At 41.6% G+C, this 23625-nt stretch overlaps 2 protein-coding genes across 3 annotated transcripts; one reads left to right on the top strand and one right to left on the bottom strand.

The window, feature by feature from the left end:
* The first annotated feature begins 145 nt into the window (after positions 1-145).
* Positions 146-12447, top strand: LOC111564535 (uncharacterized). The gene is made up of 10 exons (XM_023264170.3): positions 146-4236; positions 6078-6762; positions 7887-8127; positions 8747-8820; positions 8899-8942; positions 9050-9258; positions 10234-10472; positions 10670-10792; positions 10900-11083; positions 11949-12447. Exons 2-10 carry the CDS (start codon positions 6115-6117, stop codon positions 12215-12217), a joined length of 2031 nt encoding a protein of 676 aa, XP_023119938.1. The 5' UTR covers positions 146-4236; positions 6078-6114; the 3' UTR covers positions 12218-12447.
* LOC111564528 (ELAV-like protein 1) lies at positions 12444-22513 on the bottom strand. 2 transcript variants are annotated; one of them, XM_023264157.3, is made up of 8 exons: positions 22357-22513; positions 21422-21483; positions 19327-19398; positions 18441-18609; positions 15483-15586; positions 14824-14977; positions 14513-14738; positions 12444-13251 (listed from the first exon to the last, which is right to left on the bottom strand). In XM_023264157.3, exons 2-8 carry the CDS (start codon positions 21455-21457, stop codon positions 12933-12935), a joined length of 1080 nt encoding a protein of 359 aa, XP_023119925.1. In that variant the 5' UTR covers positions 21458-21483; positions 22357-22513; the 3' UTR covers positions 12444-12932. The 2 variants fall into 2 exon arrangements, with proteins under 2 accessions (XP_023119925.1, XP_023119926.1); XM_023264158.3 differs by lacking the exon at positions 19327-19398.
* Between the last annotated feature and the right edge of the window lie 1112 nt (positions 22514-23625).

The raw sequence follows: 23625 nt of genomic DNA, 5'->3' as shown, positions 1-23625 counted from the left end.
CTGTCTGGCTTCTTCTTAGATGTTTTTAGACGTGAACAGTCGAGCTGCCTCCCAGCAGGGGAGGAGGGTAGATGATGGACAGGTGTTCTTTAACAGGAAAATCATTACAGCAGCTGATTGGACGACGCTCGTGTTCCGTCTCTCTGGACCTCAGACCGGACCAACGTGGTTCCTAGTGAGGAGTCTGGCTCAGAGGCCTCCAGGTAGGGAGGGATCAAAACCTGCAGTAGATGAAAACCGTAAATTACCAAGCTTTCATGTCTCTCTTGTTTCTATGGATGTGAATGATTAACAGTTCGTTGATTAATTGCTGTTAGTATTTTCCAGATGATCACAGGTGGAGGGTTCTGGTGAGAATCTGGTTCTGGTTTTTCTGTGTGGAGTTTCCATGTTCTCCCTGCTGGGTTCTCCATGTTCCTCACACAGTCCAGAGACCTGCTGAGGTTAACTGGTGCTTCTAAACTCTCTGTAGGCGTTAATGTGAGGCTGGTTGTCTGATGGACCGTTACCTGTCCAGGTAAACCTTCACCTGACCTGGACGGATGAAGGTCAGCTGGGCTAGCCCCCCACCTCTCACTCTCTCCCACTCACACTACAGAGGATAAACAGGTGTAGAGAAGATGGATGGATTTAACGGATTAAAAATACATTAACCAATTAGGCAGCACACGAAGGTTGTGATGTCAGTAAATGTAGATGTAGTTCCTGGTTGTTCCACCAGGTGGAGCCTCTTCCTGTTTAATCTATTGGAGACCAGAGGAGGCGTCACTCAGACTACAGTTAAAGCAGAGAGAATTGTGGAAGTTTAGCAGCAACGGGCACCATGACAAAGACTTCTGTGGTGGTTAATGAGCTCCAGCCAGAAGTTCTGAGCTGAAGATGAGCTGATTCCTGCTGAGTGTTAGCTAACATAGACTCAAAAACAATTCTGCCAACATATGTAAGGATGTCCGCTGTACTGAACCTGTTATTGATTAATTGATCATTGATTAGACCAATGCTTTACGAAGTGATTAGTTCTGACAGACCAGTCGTTCTACGTTCGGGTGTGTTCTGGACCACATAATGGTTCATCCTCTGGGGACAACACTACCAGTTACTGAAGATGCAGCCTTTAAGAAGCTTCACCAGCCTCACCTGGATGTTCCTCACCTGGTAGTTCCTCACCTGGTATCCCCTCACCTGGCGGCCCCTCACCTGGTGACCCTTCACCTGTTGGCCCCAACCTGGTATCCCCTCACCTGGCTACCCTTCACCTGTTGGCCCCTCACCTGGTGACCCTTCACCTGTTGGCCCCAACCTGGTATCCCCTCACCTGGCGACCCTTCACCTGTTGGCCCCAACCTGGTATCCCCTCACCTGGCGACCCTTCACCTGTCGGCCCCTCACCTGGCGACCCTTCACCTGGTATCCCCTCACCTGGCGACCCTTCACCTGGTATCCCCTCACCTGGCGACCCTTCACCTGTTGGCCCCTCACCTGTTGGCCCTTCACCTGGTATCCCCTCACCTGGCGGCCCCTCACCTGTCCCCTACAGGTCTGATGGAACGTTTTACTGTCAGTCGGCTGAACTGAAGGATCTTCTTGGGTGAAGGTGAAACGTCTTCAGGAACCTAAAGAGAAGTAAAGGTTCTACTTGCTGAAGCTCTGAGGTTCCTGTGATCCAGATGAATCCTCAAAGATAACAGACCAGCATCATATTTCCAGTGGGACAGTGAACGCAGCACCGTCCACACAGTTTTAGGTTGAACTGATCTCCTGTCAGAACTGTGCAGGTCCAGAGCTGGTTCTGGTCTGACAGAGCTCTGTTCACAAACGTCTTTTCACATTAAATCTAAACTGTGACTTCTTTTTCTCAGATATTTTAGCTTCCATCAGCAGCGTCTCCTTCATGAACCTGTGATCTGGAGAATTTCAAAGTAAAAGTCTTTTTAAATAGAACATTCAGCTAAATGTGTCATCTGTGGTTAGCGGGACTATAATTAGTGAGATTCTGTAGAACTGAAGAGATTCGGGTCACCAGCTGGTGGAGGCGACCTGTGGCAGGTTCAGGTGCTTCCGGTTCACCACACTGACGGCTGTTAGAGCTTCTCATGAGTTCTGTGGTTTGAGTCGACCAGCAGAACCCCAGAATGTTCCAGAAAGAGTCGCGTTCTGAAGCTGAATGTTCATTAAAAACAGCGACCCCAAACTGATCCAAAGACTTTTAGATCAAGAACAGAATAACTTCATTTCAGATCAACACTCGAGATGTTTAAAATGTGAAAATTTAGAGTCAAATACTTATAAAGTAATTTTTTTAAAAAGTGTCCGTTGACACACACACACACACACATATATACACACAGTCATGTAAAAAAATTAGGACACCCCATTGAATATACAGTTCTTAAGAAATGTTCACATATTGATGTCCAATCTTGTTTTTATTTATCTCTGGGAAAGAAAGTGATTTAATTGCAACAAAAACAACAAAAAATATCCTTGTTTTTCTCATTAAACAAAAGATATCAACAAAAATCCACATTCAAACTGAAGAAAAAATTGGGACACTCTACCCATTAATAGCTGGTGTTACCCCCTTTGGCTGAAATAACTTCAGTTAGACGCTTCTTGTAGCCATCTACCAGTCGCTGACATGGGCTGAAGAAAGTTTTCCCCACTCCTCAATGCAAAATTCTTTCAGCTGTGAGATGTTTGAGGGGTTTTCTTGCATGTACAGCCCAACAGTCACCCAACAGCATCTCAATGGGATTAAGATCTGGGCTTTGACTTGGCCATTCCACGACTCCATTTCTTAGTTTTCAGTCAGTCCTTGGTGGATTTACTGGTATGTTTTGGGTCATTGTCATGTTGCAGGGTCCAGCTCCGCTTCAGCTTTAATTTTTTCACAGATAGTCTCTCATTATTCTCAAGCACCCTCTGATGCATGGCAGAATTCATGGTGGATTCTATAATGGTGAGCTGGCCAGGTCCTGCTGCAGCAAAGCATCCCCAAACCATGACACTTCCACCTCCATGCTTCACAGTTGGTATGAGGTTTTTTTCCTGCAATGCTGTATTTGGTTTACGCCAAACATGTCCTCTGTTCTGGTGTCCAAATCATTCAATTTTAGACTCATCTGTCCAAAGAATATTATTCCAGAAGTCCTGGTCTTTGTCTATGTTCTCTCTGACAAACTTCAGTCTGGCCTTCATGTTTCTGTTAGAGAGCAACAGTTTCCTTCTTGCACGCCTCCCATGAAAGTTAAACTTGTGCTGTCTCTTTCTGATTGTAGAGGCATGTACTTTCACATCAACAGTAGCAAGAGCCTGCTGTAAGTCCCGTGATGACATTTTAGGGTTTTTGGAGACTTCTTTTAGCATCTTGCCTTATATATTTAACAGGGTTAAAGATAAAAACCTGAAGTTTTCTCTGTTATTTCTCATGTCATTGATTCAGAATCTGTCATATTGGACAGTAGATCAATAATCTGTGATAATGGTGAGCTGATATGATATTTTCTGAACTACATGTAGCTTCATGTCAGTAATACAAACTAAACACACAGAAGTCTTTAATATGAAATACTGGGTCTCAGAAGTTAAAGAACATTATTTTAGGTGAACTTCCAGAACTGATTAAGCAGGTTTGACAAACTGAACCACAAAAACATGAATATTAACTATAAATATAAAATCATTATTTGATGTAGAAATGCTAAATTTCACTAATATGTCCCCAAATATTCAGTTTATTTTGTAAAAACTTTTAGGCAAATCAGAAGCTCGTCTAAAAATGTGATGATTTGGGACGAAATGATCCAAAAGCTCATTTTTATTTTTGATGTAATTCTGACAGAAATAAACACAAAAGTTCCACAAACACAGAAACAGAAAGTTTGTTGTGACTAAACTCTTCTGTGGTTTTAGTGGAAAGTTTTAAAAACAAACTGAGCTGTAGCTGAAAGCATCAGAAGGTTTCCTGTTTTCTGGTCAGATCTGAAGGTGTTTCAGCCGCTGATTACGACGTTCAGTTCAGCTTCTGGTTTCTGCAGCTGGTTCCTGTCCATGACAAGAGAGAGTCTGAAGGTGAGTTTATTTTTAACTCGTCTGCTTTAACCTGCTTCCTGAACCACCTGTTCCTCCTACAGTCGCCATGGAAACGCTCTGCCTGTAAGAGACTTAAAACTGGAACCAGTAAAACCAGCAGCTCAGACTGGAAACAGAATCTAGACCAACAAAGATCATCATCAGGTGAGAGTTTAGCTTTATCTGTTTCACAGCAAATCAACAGGTTCTAGTTTCTGTTTATTTTATGTGTTTTTATTCCATTTGTTTCAATTAATTTTACGTATTTAAGTATAATACATTTATCTTTATTTAGTTTATTATTTATTTTATTTCATTTAATAACATTTTGATTTAGTTCAGTTTTATTTTTATTAAGTCAACTTTATTTATATCGCACATTTAAAAACAACCAAAGATCTTTTTTTTTCTCATTTTGTGTCTCATTGTGCTCATTTCGTCTCCTCATCCTGTAGATGTTTTTCTACCTCCATGTTTGCACACTTTTTCCTCTTTGTTTCTTTTCTCCCTTCTTTTGTTTTGTGTCTCATTTTAAAGTGTCTTTTTGACATTTTTTGTCTCTTCCTGCTCATTTTCTTTTGTCTTTTTCCATATTTGTCTCCCGTTTTTCTTGTTGTGTGTCACATTTTTGTCACTTTATGTCTTATTTCAGTTGTTTGTTCAGTTGATGTATCTTTGAGGCAGTTCTGGCTCTCTGTGAACATTTTCTATCTCACTTTTCTTACTTTGTGTTGTTTTGTGTCATTTTGTGTCTCGTCTTTCTGTTTTCTTGTCTCCCTTCTTTTGTTTTGTGTCTTTTCATGTTTTCTTCTTACAGTTTTATCTCCTCATCCTGTAGATGTTTTTCTATCTCCATGTTTCCAGACTTCTTCTCTCCACTCTGCTCATCATCAGTAGAAAGATGTTTCACCATGCTGGATGTATCTCCAACAACCTGCTCCTCTGTTCACTGTTTCTGAGTCGTGCTGCATTTATTTATTCATCCAGCAGCTTTGGTTTTCCTCGCGTGATAATTTACAAGTCACCTGAGACTAATTTTGAGTAATTTTAGGAACTTTTTTCAAACATTTTAGCCAAGTTATTTTGGACAGGCTTTGAGTGTTTTTGGACAACTTTTAAGATAATTTTTTGACATTTGTGTTATTTCAGACAAATTTTGAGTCATTTTGGACATTTAAAAAATTGTTTTCAACAAGTTTAAGTCATCTAAGACAAATTTTGAGTAATTTTGATTACTTTTTTCAAACTTTTTTCATTTTGACAAAACTTTGTAGTATTTTGGGTAGTTTGGACGCATTTTGAGTCATTTTCAATCAGAATATCTCCATTTTTCCTGTCCAGACAAATTTTGAACCACTTTGTGCAAGTTCTGAGTCAACTTGGACATGTTTCATGTCCATTATTGTCTCTTTTCTCTTATTTTTATTGTCTTGTTTCTCGTTTTGTCCCTCATTTTGGTCATTTTTTTGTCTTGGTTTTGTTGTTTTCTGTCTGTTTCTGGTGTTTTGTGTGGAGGTTCTCAGTCATCCAGGTCCTGGTAGTCGTAGGAGCTTCAGGAGAAACCAACAATTGGTTTCACCTGAAGCTCCTACGTTCTCCTCATCCTGCAGATGTTTTTCTATCTCCATATTTCCAGACTTTTCCTCTCTACTCTGCTCATCATCTGTAGAAAGATGTTTCACCATGCTGGATGGATCTCCAACAATTTGCTCCTCTGTTCACTGTTTCTGCTGCATTTATTTCATTGGTTTTCCTCTCAGTCTGTCTGAGGAAACACTGTCTGCAGTTCAACCTGAAAACTGATATTTGGTTAATTTGATGAAACCACATACTAAAGATGTTAAAGAATCATTTGAGATTTAAAAAAAAACTGAGATATCTTTGCTTTTAGTTTCTGCCATTTTGCTAGAAGGTTTTATGGTTCAGAGTCAGATTTAGTTTGAAATGTGTGATTAATGAATAAATAAAATAGTTGTTGATGAATAGTTTCTCTGTTTCTTTGACAGTGAGTCCTTCTTCTGGTCTGGCAGGAGAACAGAGAGGATGTTGAGTAACGTGGTGAAGAAGGTTCATGACTTCGCTAGCAGCTCGCTGTGGCGTTCCAGCTGCATTCGGGACGTCGAGTCGCCTCAGGAGGGTCGACTGCTGCGGGAGCTGGAGGAGCTGCAGAAGGTGGAGCTGTGGCGGCTGCACTGGTGTCTGAGCCAGAACCTGCAGCCCGACGTCCCGCCCATCCCGCCCCACTGGCTGCGCTCCGCCGACGCCTGCAGCACCGCCAAGACCATGATCAGGTGTTACCAGGAGGACGGGGCGCTGGTGATGCTGGCTGCAGCCCGCGCTCTGATTGGTCACGACGATCAGGACCGTCACCTGCACCGCGCTGCCGGCCCTGTCTGGTCCAGACCGGCTCTGACACCTGATCCAGACTTCATAAAGACTCAGCGCCGGAGGCTGATCAGCCGAATCCAGAGACCCGGGAAGCTCCTGCAGACGCTGCTGAGGAACAGCATCCTGAACACCACCAACACCGAGGCTGTCAGCATCTACGCTTCCTGCCAGGACAAGAACCGGGCCCTGGTGGACCTGGTTCTGAGGACTGGGGGCGAAGCACAGAGGCTGTTCTGCCAAGCCCTCAGCCAATCAGAGCCATTCTTAATTCAAGAGCTGCAGGACTGTCCAACCAGTAGCCAGGTTTGTTGCCCATGTGACTTCTTGATCAGACTCTCAATTGCAATACATCTGTTTGCTCTATTTCAGTTCATTTTCTATTAGTCTTTCTAGTTTTTAGCATTAGTATACAGTCACTTTACACGCTTAAGACACTTTACACACTTCAGTCACTTTACACGCTTAAGACACTTTACACACTTCAGACACTTTACACACTTCAGACACTTTACACAGTTCAGTCACTTTACACACTTCAGTCACTTTACACACTTCAGACACTTTACACAGTTCAGTCACTTTACACACTTCAGTCACTTTACACGCTTAAGACACTTTACACACTTCAGACACTTTACACGCTTCAGTCACTTTACACGCTTAAGACACTTTACACACTTCAGACACTTTACACACTTCAGACACTTTACACACTTCAGACACTTTACACACTTCAGACACTTTACACAGTTCAGTCACTTTACACACTTCAGTCACTTTACACACTTCAGACACTTTACACACTTCAGTCACTTTACACGCTTAAGACACTTTACACACTTCAGTCACTTTACACGCTTAAGACACTTTACACACTTCAGACACTTTACACATTTCAGACACTTTACACACTTCAGTCACTTTACACACTTCAGACACTTTACACAGTTCAGTCACTTACACACTTCAGTCACTTTACACACTTCAGTCACTTTACACACTTCAGTCACTTTACACACTTCAGACACTTTACACACTTCAGACACTTTACACACTTCAGACACTTTACACACTTCAGTCACTTTACACACTTCAGACACTTTACACACTTCAGACACTTTACACAGTTCAGTCACTTTACACACTTAAGACACTATACACACTACAGACGCTTTACACGCTTAAGTCAAGTGTGTAAATAACACTTTACACACTTGAGACACTTTACAGTGTCTCAAGTGTGTAAAGTGTTATTTCTATTTTACTACTAACTGTTGTATAATTGTGTGTATTCCACTAACCTTTGTTTATTGTTTATTCTACTCTGGCAAAATAATTTCCTCCAGGGTGAATAAAGTAGATCTCATCTCATCTCATCTCATGATGTCAGGACCCTGATGTCATCAGCTGTTGTTTATGTTTCCCAGGATGCCTCAGAGACGTCGGTCGTCACTGAGATGTTGGACCTCCTGGTCTCAGATGAACTCCGGTTGTTCCAGTGGTTGGTCAGCGATCACATGACTGCAGAAAATGGCCATCTGATTGGTGGAGAACAGCTACAGAACGCAGACCAGCCAACAACCGCGAGACTTCTGAAGGAACAACTCGGACCTGAACAGGCGGAAAGCGTCACCATGACGACGCTGCTGAAGATCTTTCCATCACTGCGTACGTTCACACAACCTGAGCTAAGCTAACAGTTCCACTGCTAAGCTATGCTAACAGTTCCCCTCTGAACTAAGTTATGCTAACAGTTCCCCACTGGTGAGCTATGGTAACAGTTTCCCTCTCCTACACAGTTCTGCCAGTCTTTGTGCTAAATTACACTAACACCTCCCTCTGCTGCCAATCTTTATGCTAAGCTACGCTAACACCTCCCTCTGTTCCCAGTGTTTGTGCTAAGCTTCGCTAACACCACTCTCTATTGTCAGTCTTTATGCTAAGCTATGCTAACACCTCCCTCTGTTCCCAGTGTTTGTGCTAAACTTCGCTAACACCTCCCTCTGCTGCCAGTCTTTGTGCTAAGCTACGCTAACACCTCCCTCTGTTCCCAGTGTTTGTGCTAAACTTCGCTAACACCTCCCTCTGCTGCCAGTCTTTGTGCTAAGCTACGCTAACACCTCCCTCTGTTCCCAGTGTTTGTGCTAAACTTCGCTAACACCTCCCTCTGCTGCCAGTCTTGTGCTAAGCTAGGCTAACCTTCACACACAGATCAAACTGATCAATACTAGATTGACTTTATTGATCCAGTGCCGCCAGGTGATGTGATGATGTCATCTTGCTGCAGGTGTCTGTCTGAAAGGAGCAGCCGCGACATCACAGACTTTGTCTGACATCAGAGTGGAGACCAACGCACCACCGGTAACAACCCATCTATGATGTCACTGTTAAGCTGACTGACGGTTGGCTGTCGATTGATCACCTGTTTGTTCTGTTTAGGTTGAAATCACACCTGAAGTTCAGGAGAACGGAGACGTGTTCAGGTAACAGTCTGACTGCCACATATGGTTCCAATCAAAACCAGGAGAGAACCAGGACAGAACCAGGCCTTGTTTGTTGCGCTGCAGTCTGATTGGTCGTTGTGTTGCAGGTTGCGTTGCCTGCAGCCTGCTGTGTTCCGCTGCAGTCTGACTGGGTTGCTGCTGGAGGGTTGTGGTGATGTTCTCTATCAGATGGTTCCGTGGGATTTGGACTTCTTGGCGTCTAAAGACCTGAGGCCGGCCGGGCCGCTGTTCAGGTTCCAGCTGCTGTCCGGACGTTTCCACCGACTCCACCTGCCGCACAGCCAGCTGCCATCAGGTCAGTGATCAGCTGAACTACAAGAGCAATAAACACAGTGTGGGGAACACACTTTGAGTTATTTTGATCCTCTCCGTTAGTGACCATAACGGAGAGGATCAGGAATGAGTCAGATGTTCTGGAGATAAAGCCAGAGAGGCCAGACTGAGATGGTTTGGACATTTACAGAGGAGGGATAGTGAATATATCAGTCGAAGGATGCAGAGTTGAACTGCCAGGTAGGAGGCCTAGAAGAAGACCAAAGAGGAGGTTTAAAGATGTAGTGAAAGAGGATATGAAGGTAGTTGGTGTGAGAGAAGAAGATGCAGAGGATAGGCTTAGATGGAAAGAGATGTTTGGTTGCATCATGAAGTGAAGCACGGTGGTGGCAGCATCATGGTGTGAAGCACGGTGGTGGCAGCATCATGATGTGAAGCATGATGGTGGCAGCATCATGATGTGAAGCACGGTGGTGGCAGCATCATGATGTGAAGCATGGTGGTGGCAGCATCATGATGTGAAGCATGATGGTGGCAGCATCATGATGTGAAGCACGGTGGTGGCAGCATCATGATGTGAAGCATGGTGGTGGCAGCATCATGATGTGAAGCATGATGGTGGCAGCATCATGATGTGAAGCACGGTGGTGGCAGCATCATGATGTGAAGCATGGTGGTGGCAGCATCATGATGTGAAGCATGGTGGTGGCAGCATCATGATGTGAAGCACGGTGGTGGCAGCATCATGGTGTGAAGCACGGTGGTGGCAGCATCATGGTGTGAAGCACGGTGGTGGCAGCATCATGATGTGAAGCATGGTGGTGGCAGCATCATGATGTGAAGCATGGTGGTGGCAGCATCATGGTGTGATGTGTTATCTGAACGTTGCTCCAACACGTGACTGATCTGTTTATTTTCAGGCTAAATCTGCAGGTGTGTCTGGAGGTGTTTATTGATCAGGTGAAGGAGCCTGAAATAAAGTGTTTCTGTCCTGCAGGTGGTGGTAAGCACTCCATGTCTGTCGCTCACGTCACTGGGGACTGTGTGGATTTCATCACACCTGGTCAGGTGACCGACAGTCACGTGATCGTTGACATCTCAGGCTTCTCTTGTTTCGGTCTGGTGAAGCCGGTGACGTCCGGCGGAGCGATCCACGGCCTGGTGCTGCTCTTCTCTCAGCCCGCCTCCTCCACGCTGTACGTCCTGCTGCTGCCCAGGAACATCTGCCTCTCTCAGGTAAACAAGCCCCGCCCACTGACAGGTATCTACTGACAGTTAATGAACATAAAACTTCAATAAAAACTGAGTTTGTTGTTGGTTATTTATAATTGGTCAAAGAATCTGTTAAATGTGAAGCTTTGAAGCAGCTTGTAGACCAGCAGGAGTAACCTGGTGTTAATCGTTCCTGATCAGCTGTCTGGTCTGATGTGCAGGTGAGGAAGGAGTGGAAGCGTCGGATTGGGGCGGAGTACGTGGAGGCGATACCCAACTGCGAACTGATCCCGAACCAGACGTACAAACTGTATGGAGAGCCAGCCACTGGCATCCAACCAGAGGTAAGGGGTCTGTCACCGAGGGGAGGGGTCTGTTGCCGAGAGGAGGGGCTCTGTCACCAACAGTGTTGTTTTTTTAGAATTAAACCTGTTTGTTATTTTGGTTTCAGATTTCCAAGTTCACTAACTTCAGCGACTACAACAACTTCCTGCCATCTTTCGAGGTGCAGCTTCCGGCCGGCGTCGCCATGGTGAAGCTGCAACTGATGAGTCATGTGACACCACACCCTCTGATTGGCTGGCTGTTCGGCCCTAAAGAATCTAATGTGTGGACCAGAGACATCACCCTGAGAGGTACAACAGCAACACACTAACATAACACACTAACGCTTGTTAGCATTTAGCCAGAAGACACCTGTTGGTCCCAGAAAGATTCACTGTTAATCAGTAACTCAATGAAACTTTAGCATGGATGTTAATAACTTGGCCTTACCTGAATATACTTACACCTATTACTTGTAGACGTCTGTATTACTCATAGACACCTGTTGCCTGTAGACACCTACAGTATCTCACAAAGGTGAGTACACCCCTCACATTTCTGCAAATATTTAATTCTGTAGTCGCTGTACAGCTTGTATAACTGTAAATTTACTGTCCGCTCAAAATAACTCAACACACAGCCATTAATTTCTAAACCCCTGGCAACAAAAGTGAGTACACCCCTAATCTTCCTATAGCCTAGTCCCCATCTTTATGTATAGAGCAACAACTACTTTTTTTCCAGATCCTCAGAGTTCTTTGCCATGAGGTGCCATGTTGAACTTCCAGTGACCAGTGTGAGAGTGATAAATTTAACACATCTGCTCCCGATTCACATCTGAGACCTTCTAACACTGAGTCACATGACACCTGGGGGGTGGCTAATAGGGCCCAATTTGGACATCTTCACTTAGGGGTGTACTCACTTTTGTTGCCAGCGGTTTAGACATTAATGGCTGTGTTGTTATTTTGAGGGGACAATAAATTTACAGCTGTACACCGACTACTTTACATCGTATCAAAGTGTCATTTCTTCAGTGATGTTCCATTACAAGACAGAATTAAATATTTGCAGAAATGTGAGGGGTGTACTCACTTTTGTGAAATAGTGTATAATACACCTACATTACCTGTATTTCGTGTGTGGATCCAATGTGAGCGTGTCGTGTCCCTGCAGCACCGGTTCTGAGGTTGCGGCCGATGGATGCGACCCAGCAGCTGATCCAGGTCTTGGACCATCTCCGTTCGGAGGACTTGAAGGCCTTCCAGCACCTGCTGACCCTGCAGTCCGACCCAATCCCTGTGTGTCGGCTGGAGGCGGCAGACAGAACCGGCACCGTGGACCTGATGGTCCAGAAGTACCACGCAGAAGGTGCCATGCAGGTCACTGAGGAGATCCTGCGACAGCTGAACTACAACCAGCTGGCTGAGGAGCTGCTGAGCTGATCCAGAACCTTCCTGCTCATCAGCTTCAAGTCTTTTACACTGAAAGAGTCTTAATTTGGTTATTTTATGTCTTTGGGAGATTTTGTTTTACATGCTGGTATCTAAACTTTATTGTTTTTATTTGTATTGTTCTGGACATTTCCATCCATTTTCAAGTCAGTTCAGATTGAAGTACTTTGTGTTCTGATGGATTATTTATTTCTGTGATGAATAAAAACACGTAAAGTTTCCATGAACAGATTTATTACTGAATAAACATCACAACGAAGCTGCAATACAAAAATAAAATCCAAATGAAAAAGGTCACAGTTACCTGTTCACCTGCTGCTGTTTACAGGAGAGCAGAAGCCCCGCCTCCTAACTGATTATTGGCCCAGACAGCTGTCAACCAGCTGACATGGACATCAACCCTGAAAGCTCACATGCTGCTTTTCACATTTTCATGAATAAACCGTTGAAACAGAACGCAGCTGTGACCGTCTGCAGAACCAAACGCTTCACTTTAACGTTCCACAAAACACAAACCCAACATCAGAACCGGTTCCGTTTCAACAGCTGTCAATCATCCCATCGGCCCGCCCTCGTGGACCGGCAACCCGACGTCATAAAGAAACCGAGCATGCTCAAAAGAAAATCAACTCCAACTGAAAACTGACGGAAACATAAACTACGATTTTTCAGTGCCCCCCCACCACCACCCGCTGACTGATGTTCTCTACTTGTGTCCCTTGCTGGTCTTGAAGGAAACCTGCAGCACCTTGTCGCCCAGCCGGTACCCGTTCAGGCTGTGGATCGCCATGGCGGCCTCCTCGTAGTTCGTCATGGTGACGAAGCCGAAGCCTTTACACTTGTTGGTGTTGAAGTCTCGGATCACCTTCACATTGACGACGGCGCCGAACGGCCCGAACATCTGCCACAGGATGGCCTCGTCAGCATCCTGGCCCAGGTTGTAGATGAAGATGCACCAACCGGAGGACGAGTTCCCAGAGACTCCGCCCCCTCCGCCCATGTGGTCGACACTCATCGGAGAAAACCTGCAACATCAGACGGAACGTTTAAACCATCAGAACGTTTAAACCATCAGACGGAACATTTAAACCAGGTGTCAAATTCATCTTAGTTCAGGTTCCACATTCAGTCCAATTTGAGCTGAAGTGACCAGTAAAATCACAGCATAATAACCTATAAATAACCACGATTCCACATTTTTTGTGCAAAAAAGTAGGTACTTTTTCAAAACAATATGAGCAACCTGAAAATTCTTAAGAAAAATAAATTCAGTTTCAGCAACATTCAGCCTCAGTTTATCATTTCCACATTACAACTTCCAGATCACAGAGTGTCTACAAAGGAACACAACATTTAGTCTCAAGTATCTGGAACTGAATGATGTGGTATTTTACTTTAAAAAGACAAAAAACAACAAAAACTAGACAAAATATTACAAAAACGACACGCAAAAAGACAAAAGTGAGAAACAGATTGACAAAAAATTAGACGAACGACACGAAACAAAAGAGACAAAAATTTGACAAAGAAAACTTAGAAAGCAACAAAAAAATGGACAAATTACAAAAAGTTGACAAAAATGACAAAAGCGAGAAACAAAACGACAACAAAATAGACTAACAACACAAGCGAGACAAAAAAAACATAAAATGCCAAAAACGACACAAAACAACGAATAAAGCAAAACACAAAGTGACAAAAATAAAAAAACACAAACAAGACAAAAAGGAAACACAAAATGACAAAAACAAGAGACAAAATGACAAAAACATGACAAACCACAAGTCAGAAAAAAACAACAAAAAAAGACAAATGATTGCAAAAATGAGACACAAAATTGAGAAACAAAATGACAAAAAATGAGACAAACATCACAAAACAAAAAAAGAGACAAAAAATTAGACAATGAAGTTACAAAGCGACAAAAAATGAGACAAATGACAGAAACGACACAAAAAATGACAAAAGCAAGAAACAAAACCACAAAAAAGTTGACAAACAACACAATCGTTTTACTAATTTATAATCTGCAGTTAATGTCTTCTCTGGAATTTTTACACTTTAAGGGCCGGATTGGACCCTCTGGAGGGCCGGTTTTGGTCCGCGGGCTGCATGTTGGACACCCATGAACTAAACCATCATGTTCTCTTTTAATCACGTTAATTATTGATTGATTGATTGATAATGTTATTGACTATCAGTTTTAACAACTTTACAACCTGCAGCAGTAATCAGATTACTGGACGTGAAGGAGCTGATGAGTAATCTGATTACAGGTGAGCGTACCTGAACCTCTGCGCCTGATGGTGGACGGGGCCTCCGAAGCGCCGCGATTGGCCGTGGTACATCTGTGACATCATCTGGGAGTTCCTGGCCTGGTTGGGGTTGGCGGCGAACTTGACCGTGATTGGCTCGGAGCTGCCGGGGGGCGTGTGTCCGTTCAGGTGTTTGACGGCGTCCTCGGCCTCGGCCCGCTTATCGAAGCGGATGAAGGCCACGCCCCGAGACAGACCTAAAGGACCAATCAGAGAGCAGCGGTCAGTCAGGGTGAGGCGAGCGGTCACATGACTACTGCGGTGACTGAGCGCGTGCAGTACCGGAGGCCTGGTCCACCAGAACCCTGGAGTTGATGATGTGTCCGTAGTGGGTGAACATGTCCTCCAGGTCCTGCTGGCTCAGCGTCCTCGGCAGGCCGCTGATGTACAGGTTGGCGTCTTTGATGGTGTCCGAACTCGGCCGAGCGAACGAAACCTGCGGGAGGCGACAGAAAGAGTCTGAGCTTGCCGTCTTCACACGCGGACGGATTTCACAATAAAACATTCAACACTGAACAAAATAAAACAGTTACATCCAGTGTTCAAATAAAATCCAAAAATATCCATTAAAATATTTTAAATATTCAATGTAAAAAAACAGAACAAAAAAATAAACAGTTATCCAGATTTGTCCCAAACAAAATGAAAGAAAAAGACAAAATAAAAGCATCCAAACAGGCTCAGATCATTAGGCATGTGTCAAAATAAAAGCATTACTTTTTGAAAATAAAGCTTTGACACTTTGTCTCACTGAACTGAAGAAAGCCACAGATTCAGTGTCAACATGTGTCCACGTTGAAAACAAGAAAAGAAAATGACAGCTTTAAAAATACCTTCATCCTTCAGACAGTTTGCAGGTGAGAGCGCCCTCTACTGTCCAGGGAACATAACACATCTATCAGGTGAGACAGGAAAATCACAGAGCTCCTGGGGCACGTTACCTTGATAGTTTTAGACTGTAGCCTCAGGCCATTGAGGGTACTGATAGCCCTCTCTGCATCACTAGGGTTAACAAAGTTAACAAAGCCGTAACCTAAACTGTGGCCTAGAGAAACACAAAGGAAAACAACAAAATAAAAGAACAAAACTGTCTGTTACAGCCGCCAGAGAAACAAACAGAGTTCAAACTGAGTACAGAGTCCACACAGTGTCCAACAGCAGCCAGTTTCTGAACAAACCCAGGAAACTCTGCAACACGCCTTCAACACGCAATTTACATGCCTGTCAAAGCAACGTGGAGGAGCAACCAAACAGTTTAAACCTCCGACGAAACATCCAGATTGAAATGACGACAAGTCAGACAAAAAAAGACAAAAACCAACAAAAACTAGACAAAACACTACAAAAAACAAAACAACCAAAATGAGAAACAAAATGAAAAATGGGACAAACCATGTGAAAAAAAACAAGAGACAAAAAAGTTTTTAAAAAAATCTACAAATTGGACAAACGACAAAAGCAATATACAAAACAGCAAATAAAGTGAAACACATAATGACAAAAACAAGACAAAAAACACAAGCGAGATAAAAAGGAAACACAAAACGACAAGTGAGAAACAAAACGACAAAAATTAGACAAACCTGAAACAAAAAAAGAGAAAAAATTTGTCAAAAAAGCCACAAAGCGGGGCGCCCGTATAGCTCAACGCGTTGAGCGGGCGACCCATGTACAGGGCTGGTCCCCGACGCAGCGGCCCGGGTTCGATTCCCGCTCACGGCCCTTTGCTGCATGTCTTTCCCGACTCTTCTCCCCTGTTTCCTGTCTCTCTCTCACTGCGCCTATCCAATAAAAGCCGACAAAAAGGCCAAAAAAAAAAAATATTAAAAAAAAAATTTAAAAAAAAAAAAAAAAAAGCCACAAAGCGACAAAAATGAGACAAAAAAATGTCAAAAGTGAGAAACAAAACAACAAAAACATGAGACGAGCGACAAAAGTCAGACAAAAAAACAAAAAAAGGACAAACTATTACAAAAACAAAAAATTGCAAAAGTGAGAAACAAAATGACAAAAAATGAGACAAACGACATGAAAAAAACAAAAAGAGACAAAAAATTTGATAAAAAGTTACAAAGCGACAAAAAATGAACAAAAACAAGACAAAAAAGAAACAAAACAACAAAATAGGAAACACAACCAAGACAAAAAAAACACAGAATGACCAAAATGATACACAAAACAATGAATAAAGTAAAACACAAAATGACAAAATGACAAAAATAAGAAAAAAAACAAGCGAGACAAAAAGGAAACAAAACAACAAAAACATGAGACAAACGACAAGTCTGACAAAATAAGACAAAAAATAACTGAGACATATTACTGCAAAAATGAGAAACAAAATGACAAAAAAGTAGAGAAACACCACAAGTGTTTTGCAAATTTACAAAGGGAAACACAAAACGAGAAACCAAATGACAAAGGTCAAACAAAAAAAACAACAAAAACAAGACAACATATTACAAAAATGAGACACAAAACGACAAAAAAATGCACAAATGACACAAGCGGAACAAAACTGTTACAAAACGACAAAAACAAGACAAAAAACAATGAATAAAGTAAAACACAAAATGACAAAAATAACGCAAAAAAAACCCCACGAGACACAAAAAGGAAACAAAATCACAAAAGTCAGACAAAACAAGACAAAATATTACCAGAATGAAACACAAAATGAAAAAAGAACAATGAACAATCTAATATTTTACTTTATGATCCAAACAACTTGTCATGGTCTAGAAATGATTTTAAATTTATAGTTTTACTAATTTACAATCTGCAGTTAATGTCTTCTCTGGAATTTTTACACTTTGAGGACTAGATTGGACCCTCTGGAGGACCACTTTTGGCCCGCGGGCCGCATGTTGGGCACCCCTGGATTAGAATGAAGCCATGTTTAAATCAGCGACACAAAGCTGCAGCTCAGGTGACCTCAGGTGACCTCAGGTGAGTCTCTGAACACCTGCAGACGTTTGTCACTCTGAGGAAACATCAACTTGACAGTTTTCTGGATTTGTTCAGAAGAAAAACTTCACATGTTCATACATTTATAGAAGTTTTACAAACATTATCAAATCCTGAAAAATAAAATGAAACAGGTGAAAACATTTTTAAAACATCTGTACATCAAATATTAAAAAAAACTGTACCACAGGCTGGGCGATGTCAGAAGGATTCTTAGTTATTAAATAGAGGTTTATTTTATCAGCTTATATGTCAGGAATATGAAATGTTATGTGATGTCATCGCCCAGCCTGAACCAATCAGCATCAAGTACCTGTTAACACTCAGACTGTCATTAAACCTGGTGTGAAAAATAAAAAAAAGTATTACAACAACAACAACAACAACGTGGTGAGAAAGAAAAGAATCAAACAGTTCAGACAAAAAGTACAAAATCTTCCTAAAAACAAAAAACAGCAGTTTGTTAGAAAAAAATGAAATAAAAAACAAAAAATCAGCTGATCGTCAGCGAAAAACCCAAAAATAAAAAAAAAAAAAAAAAAAAGAATCAGAGTACACAGAAAATACTACAAACAGAGTGAGACTACTGATGCTACTGCAAAATAGGTGACTCAGCAGTACCATGAAGTACACGTTTACTAATTTAACTTGATTTAGTAGGAGTACTGTGATGTGTGTACTAACATTACTACAATACTGCATGGTCTGCTCAGCAGTACTGAAGTGTGATACTCGGTGGTACTGCAGAAGTACTGTAGTAGTACTGCAGTAGAAGCGCTGCAGCTCTAAATGCTCCGCAGTTTCGGTTTCGTCATACGTACTCAGCAGCACCGCAGTAGTACCACAGGAGTACTACGGCCGAGCTGCAGCAGTACTGCAGCCGTACTACTGCAGTACGGCTGCAGTACTGCAGTAGTACTGCGGGGAGTTACCTGCCACTTTGTCCCGGATGAGTTTGGCCGACTCCACGTCTCCCACGCTGCTGAACAGACTCCGCAGCTCGTCCTGACTCATGCTCTGCGGCAGGTAGTTCACGATCAGGTTGGTCCGGGCGTCCTCGTCCTCCATCATCTGCTCGCTGTAGCCGTTATCGTACAGCTCCTGAGGAAGTGACATCAGCAGCACCGTTGTTATGACATCATCATCATCATCAACACGCCCGAGAAGCTCCGGACTGCTGCTTCCAGCCTCTAGCGGATTCCAGGCTCAGTCATAAAATGACAAAAACAAGAAACAAAGTGACAAAAACGGGATGCAAAAAAAGACAAAATGGCAAAAAACAACAAAAATGAGACACAAAACGACAAAAACGAGACAGAAAATGACAAAAACGAGACGCAAAAAAAAAAGGCAAAATGGCACAAAATGCAAAAATGAGATGCAAAAAGGACACAAAATGACAAAAACAAGACACAAAATGACAAAAACGAGACACAAAATGACAAAAACGAGACACAAAATGGCAAAAATGAGACAAAATGGCCAAAACGAGACGCAAAAATAGAGACACAAATTGACAAAAATGAGATAAAAATGGCAAAAACAAGACACAAAACAAAAAAATTGAGATTAAAAAATGGCAAAAACAGGACACAAAACGAAACACAAAAACGGAAAAAACAGACAAAATTTTCAGCTTGTTTCACTGAGATCTGATTTAATGATTCCTGCATTTGTTTTTCAGTCAAGTTGGAAATCTGACATTTTATTAATGTTTTTACAGTTTCTGGCTGAAAATCTGACCTTTTTTTTAAAAAAAAAAAAAAAAAAATTTTTCTAAACTTTCTGGAGTTCAGAGGGCTAAGAACGTGACGTCACCTTTCCAGAGGATCCTTTGGAGGAGAGCTGACCGTCTCTGACATCACTCTGAGACGACTGAACCTCACACACCTGAAACACACACACACACACACACACACACACACACACACACACACAGGTGTTACATCATCATCGTCATCATCACACACAGCTGAACAGAGTCAGTCAGAGGGAAATGAAAACTGAAAACTTCCAGATTTATGACAAATCAATTATTATCTGTCTATAAATTAATCCGTCTAAAAGCAGGTGAGAACAGATCAGACACAAAGCATCATGGGAATGTTGGTGGGTTTCAGTGTTTGTGGGTCACCATGACAACGACTCCTGTGGGGGTTAATGTTTACTGACAGTCTGTGGTTAAAGATGTTGATCAGGAAGAACAGCTGCTATACTTCAGTCTTTTTATTGATTAATTGATGATTGATAGATCATTTTTAAAATCTGAAGCCTTAACCCTCCTGTTGTCCTCATTTAGGGGCACCAAAAAATATTGTTTCTGTCTGAAAAAAATCTAAAAATTCCTTTAAAAAATCCCCCAAATTTCCGAAAATTTGCAAAACCTTCAGGAAGAAAATTCCAGTAATTCGTTTAAAAAAAATCCCCCAAATTTGGCAAGAAATTGCTTGTAAATATTTTCAAACCATGAGTAAAAATCTTCCAAAACAATCCTAAAAATATCTAGTGATTACATATCTATCAGTAAAACTTCTAATATTTTCTTTAAGAAAATTCACAAAAAAATCCACCAAAATTCGCAAACATGAGACAAAATGACGAAAACAAGATGCAAAAAAAGACAAAAACAAGATGCAAAAAAAAGACAAAAACGAGACACAAAACGGCAAAAACGAGGCACAAAATGACAAACGAGACAAAATGACAAAAACGAGACACAAAATGCAAAAACGAGACGCAAAATGACAAAAACGAGACACAAAAAGACAAAAACAAGGCACAAAATGACAAAAACACGACACAAACCAACAAAAAAAGACAAAATGACAAAAACAAGATACAAAATGACAAAAACTAGACACAAAACAGCAAAAATGAGACACAAAATGACAGAAACGAGACACACTGGCAAAAACAATAATAAGAAATTATTCCTTTAAAGTTTCCCCTTAAAGTTCTACAAAAAAAACTCAAATTTGACAATTCTTGTAAATATTTTCAAAAAATGAGTAAAAATCTTCCAAAAGAAAAAAAAACTAAAAATATCTAAAATGATTACATATATATATATCAGTAAAACTTCTGATATTTTCTTTAAGAACATTCACTTTTTTTAAAATCAAGATCTCTGCAACATGTGGTCAGGACGGCGGAGAGGATCATTGGTGCCTCCCTCCCAGCTCTCCAAGACATCTACCAAGAACGCAGCATACGCAGGACCACCTCCATCATGAAGGACCCCTCCCACCCCTCACATGGACTGTTTATTGCCCTTCCATCAGGAAAGAGACTGCACAGCATCAGAACCCACACATCAAGGTTCTGTAGCAGCTTCTTCACACAGACAGTCAGACTGTTGAACACCCTGCAGCTACAACACATGTAGACCTGCATCCATCACCTCCATACCCAAAACTTCAGCCACATTAATCTCACTCACTATCACCCCAGTAGCCAGTATGATTGTGTCTGATGTATGCTTGTGCTTTTGTTTTCTTATCTAGTTTAGTCTTTTTAAATTATCTTATATTTTTACCTTATATTTATTCTTAATTTTTGATAGTATTACCCTCATTTCTGCACTGTGAAATGGATGTGAGAAACATAATTTCGTTTAACTGTGCACTACGTACATTGCTGAATGACAATAAAGCTGAAGTTGAATGTTCTTAAAGAAACATTATTTTTAACATTTCTTTTTTTCCACCAAAAAATTATCAAAAATTTCCCAAAAATGTTGAAAAGGTGGACATCAGAATTTTTTTTTCACCACAGCTCGATGAAATGTTGTTTATTTAAGACTTGTTGTGATAAAAACGGTCGTCAATAAAAATTTCTGATCAGATTTGTTTTGATGAAACGATCAGACCAATCACAGACACACCCTGATCAATACTGATCAACACTGACTCACCTTCAGGTACCTGATCTGTCCTCGTCTTAGGGCCATGGAGACGTTCAGGTGGTTCGCTGTGTCTGGAAGAAAACAGCTGATTGATCAGGATATTAATCAATACACTCACATAAGAGTCTGATCAGTTTAATCAGAAGTGATCTAGACACAATACGGCAAAAATAAGACACAAAACGACAAAAACGAGGCACAAAATGCAAAAACGAGACACAAAATGACAAAATTAAATTTAAAAACAAGACACAAAATGACAAAAATGAGACACAAAATGACAAAAAAGAGGCAGAAAACAACAAAAATGAAACGCAAAATGAGAAAAATGAGACACAAAATGACAAAAACGAGACACAAAACGACAAAAACGACACACAAGACACACATAATGCAAAAACGAGACACAAAATAGCAAAAACAAAATAAAAAATGACAAATGATACAAAACGAGACACAAAATGACACAAATGAGACACAAAATTATAACATATAATAATAATAATAATAATAATAATAATAATAATAATAATACCAATCATAGTAATAGTAATAATAATAATACCAATCATAGTAGTAGTAATAATAATAATAATAATAATAATAATAATAATAATAATAATGAAAACAGTCGTTAGTCACTGCAGCGGTTTTAATGTTAAACCGACAACTGAACGTTTAACGGTTTTAGCGGTTTCTGCTGAATGAACCGAGATTCATCCTGCGGACAGACAGACAGGAGGCCAGGTAAACAGGAGGACAGGTGAGGAGCTTTCAGGTAGAATCGGTGAACTGTGACGGTATCAAAGCTACAAACCGCTAAAAGCTGCTAGCGTTAGCCGCGTGTTAGCATCGCGCGCGAACACACGAAGGCTAACTGGCTAACGGGGCCGGCTAATGCAAACACAACAGCTAACTCTGCCGACCGACGTCTTCCTCCTTACCTGTACAGGTGGCTGCTCAGGTGACTCGGTCTGAAATGTGTCCTGTTTCGAGCCGTGGACAGACGCTGCGCCGATGCTAAGCTATGCAACACGTTAGCTGCGCCACACAAAGAAAGTAACTCTCGCTGAATGAAGTCTCGCGGGAAGTCGTCTTCTTCGTGTGTTGGAACAAACTGAGCAGCTCAGCGCCGCCTGCTGAAAAAAAAAGATTAGTTTACTCTAGTTTTCTTCAATTTCTTGTTCATTTTAATTTCTGGTACCACTAAAGGTACATTTGTTTGGACAAACATAAAGACAACAACAACAATAGCTGATAAGAGTTTAATTTCAGAGCTGATATCAGACATTTTCCATGGTTTTCTTGATAATAACCAAAATCCCTTCAGTTCTTCCATCAATAGCTATGGCATTGTTCTGCCAAAAACAGCTTTTAGGATTCCATGTTTTCTTTTCTGTCTGTTTTAGTCCCATGATCCACACAGGAGTTAGTACTGATTCATAACCATTGTTTCTAATGACTGCAGCCATGCGTCTTGAAATGTTCTCCACCAGCTTCTCACACTGTTCTGCTGTCACAGCAGCCCATTCCTGTTACACTAATTCTAACTAATCTGCTTTGTTTCAGGCTTGTGGTCCTCCATTTAGCGTTTGATGATTTTCCACAGGTTTTCAGTTGGATTTAAATCTGGTGATTGAGTAGGTCAAGGCATGGTTCCAGTGTTCTGGTTCTCCATCCAGGCTTTAACTGACCTTGCCGTGTGGTAAGGGGTGTTGTCTTGTTGGAAAATCCAGTCACTGGAGGCAAGAAAGAGTTTTCCAGGTGATGGAAGAAGACTGTTGTCCCTTTTTGGCGTTTAGTGTCTGGTTTTTGTCATTTTGTGTCTCGTTTTTGTCGTTTTGTGTCTCTTTTTGCCATTTTGTGTCTTGTTTTTGTCGTGTTGTGTTTCATTTTTCTCATTTTGTCTCGTTTTAGTCGTTTTGTGTCTCGTTTTTGTCATTTTGTGTCTCATTTTTGTCATTTTGTCTCGTTTTTGTCATTTTGTGTCTCGTTTTTGTCATTTTGTGCCTCGTTTTTGTCAATTTGTGTCTTGTTTTTGTCGTTTCACAGAATTGCATTGGCCCTGTTCCACCCAGACTGAAACTACCCCCAGATCATCACTGATCCACCTCCATGTTTTACTGTAGGGACAAGACAGTCTGGTTTGTAGCTTCTCCAGGCTTCCTCCTAACCAGTAAGTTGGCTGGAGTGACAATCAACTGAAAACTGGA

Source organism: Amphiprion ocellaris, chromosome 2 (genome assembly GCF_022539595.1).
Source record: "Amphiprion ocellaris isolate individual 3 ecotype Okinawa chromosome 2, ASM2253959v1, whole genome shotgun sequence".
In the NCBI taxonomy this organism is placed as follows: Eukaryota; Metazoa; Chordata; class Actinopteri; family Pomacentridae; genus Amphiprion; species Amphiprion ocellaris.
This window is presented reverse-complemented; position numbering and strand designations above follow the sequence as displayed.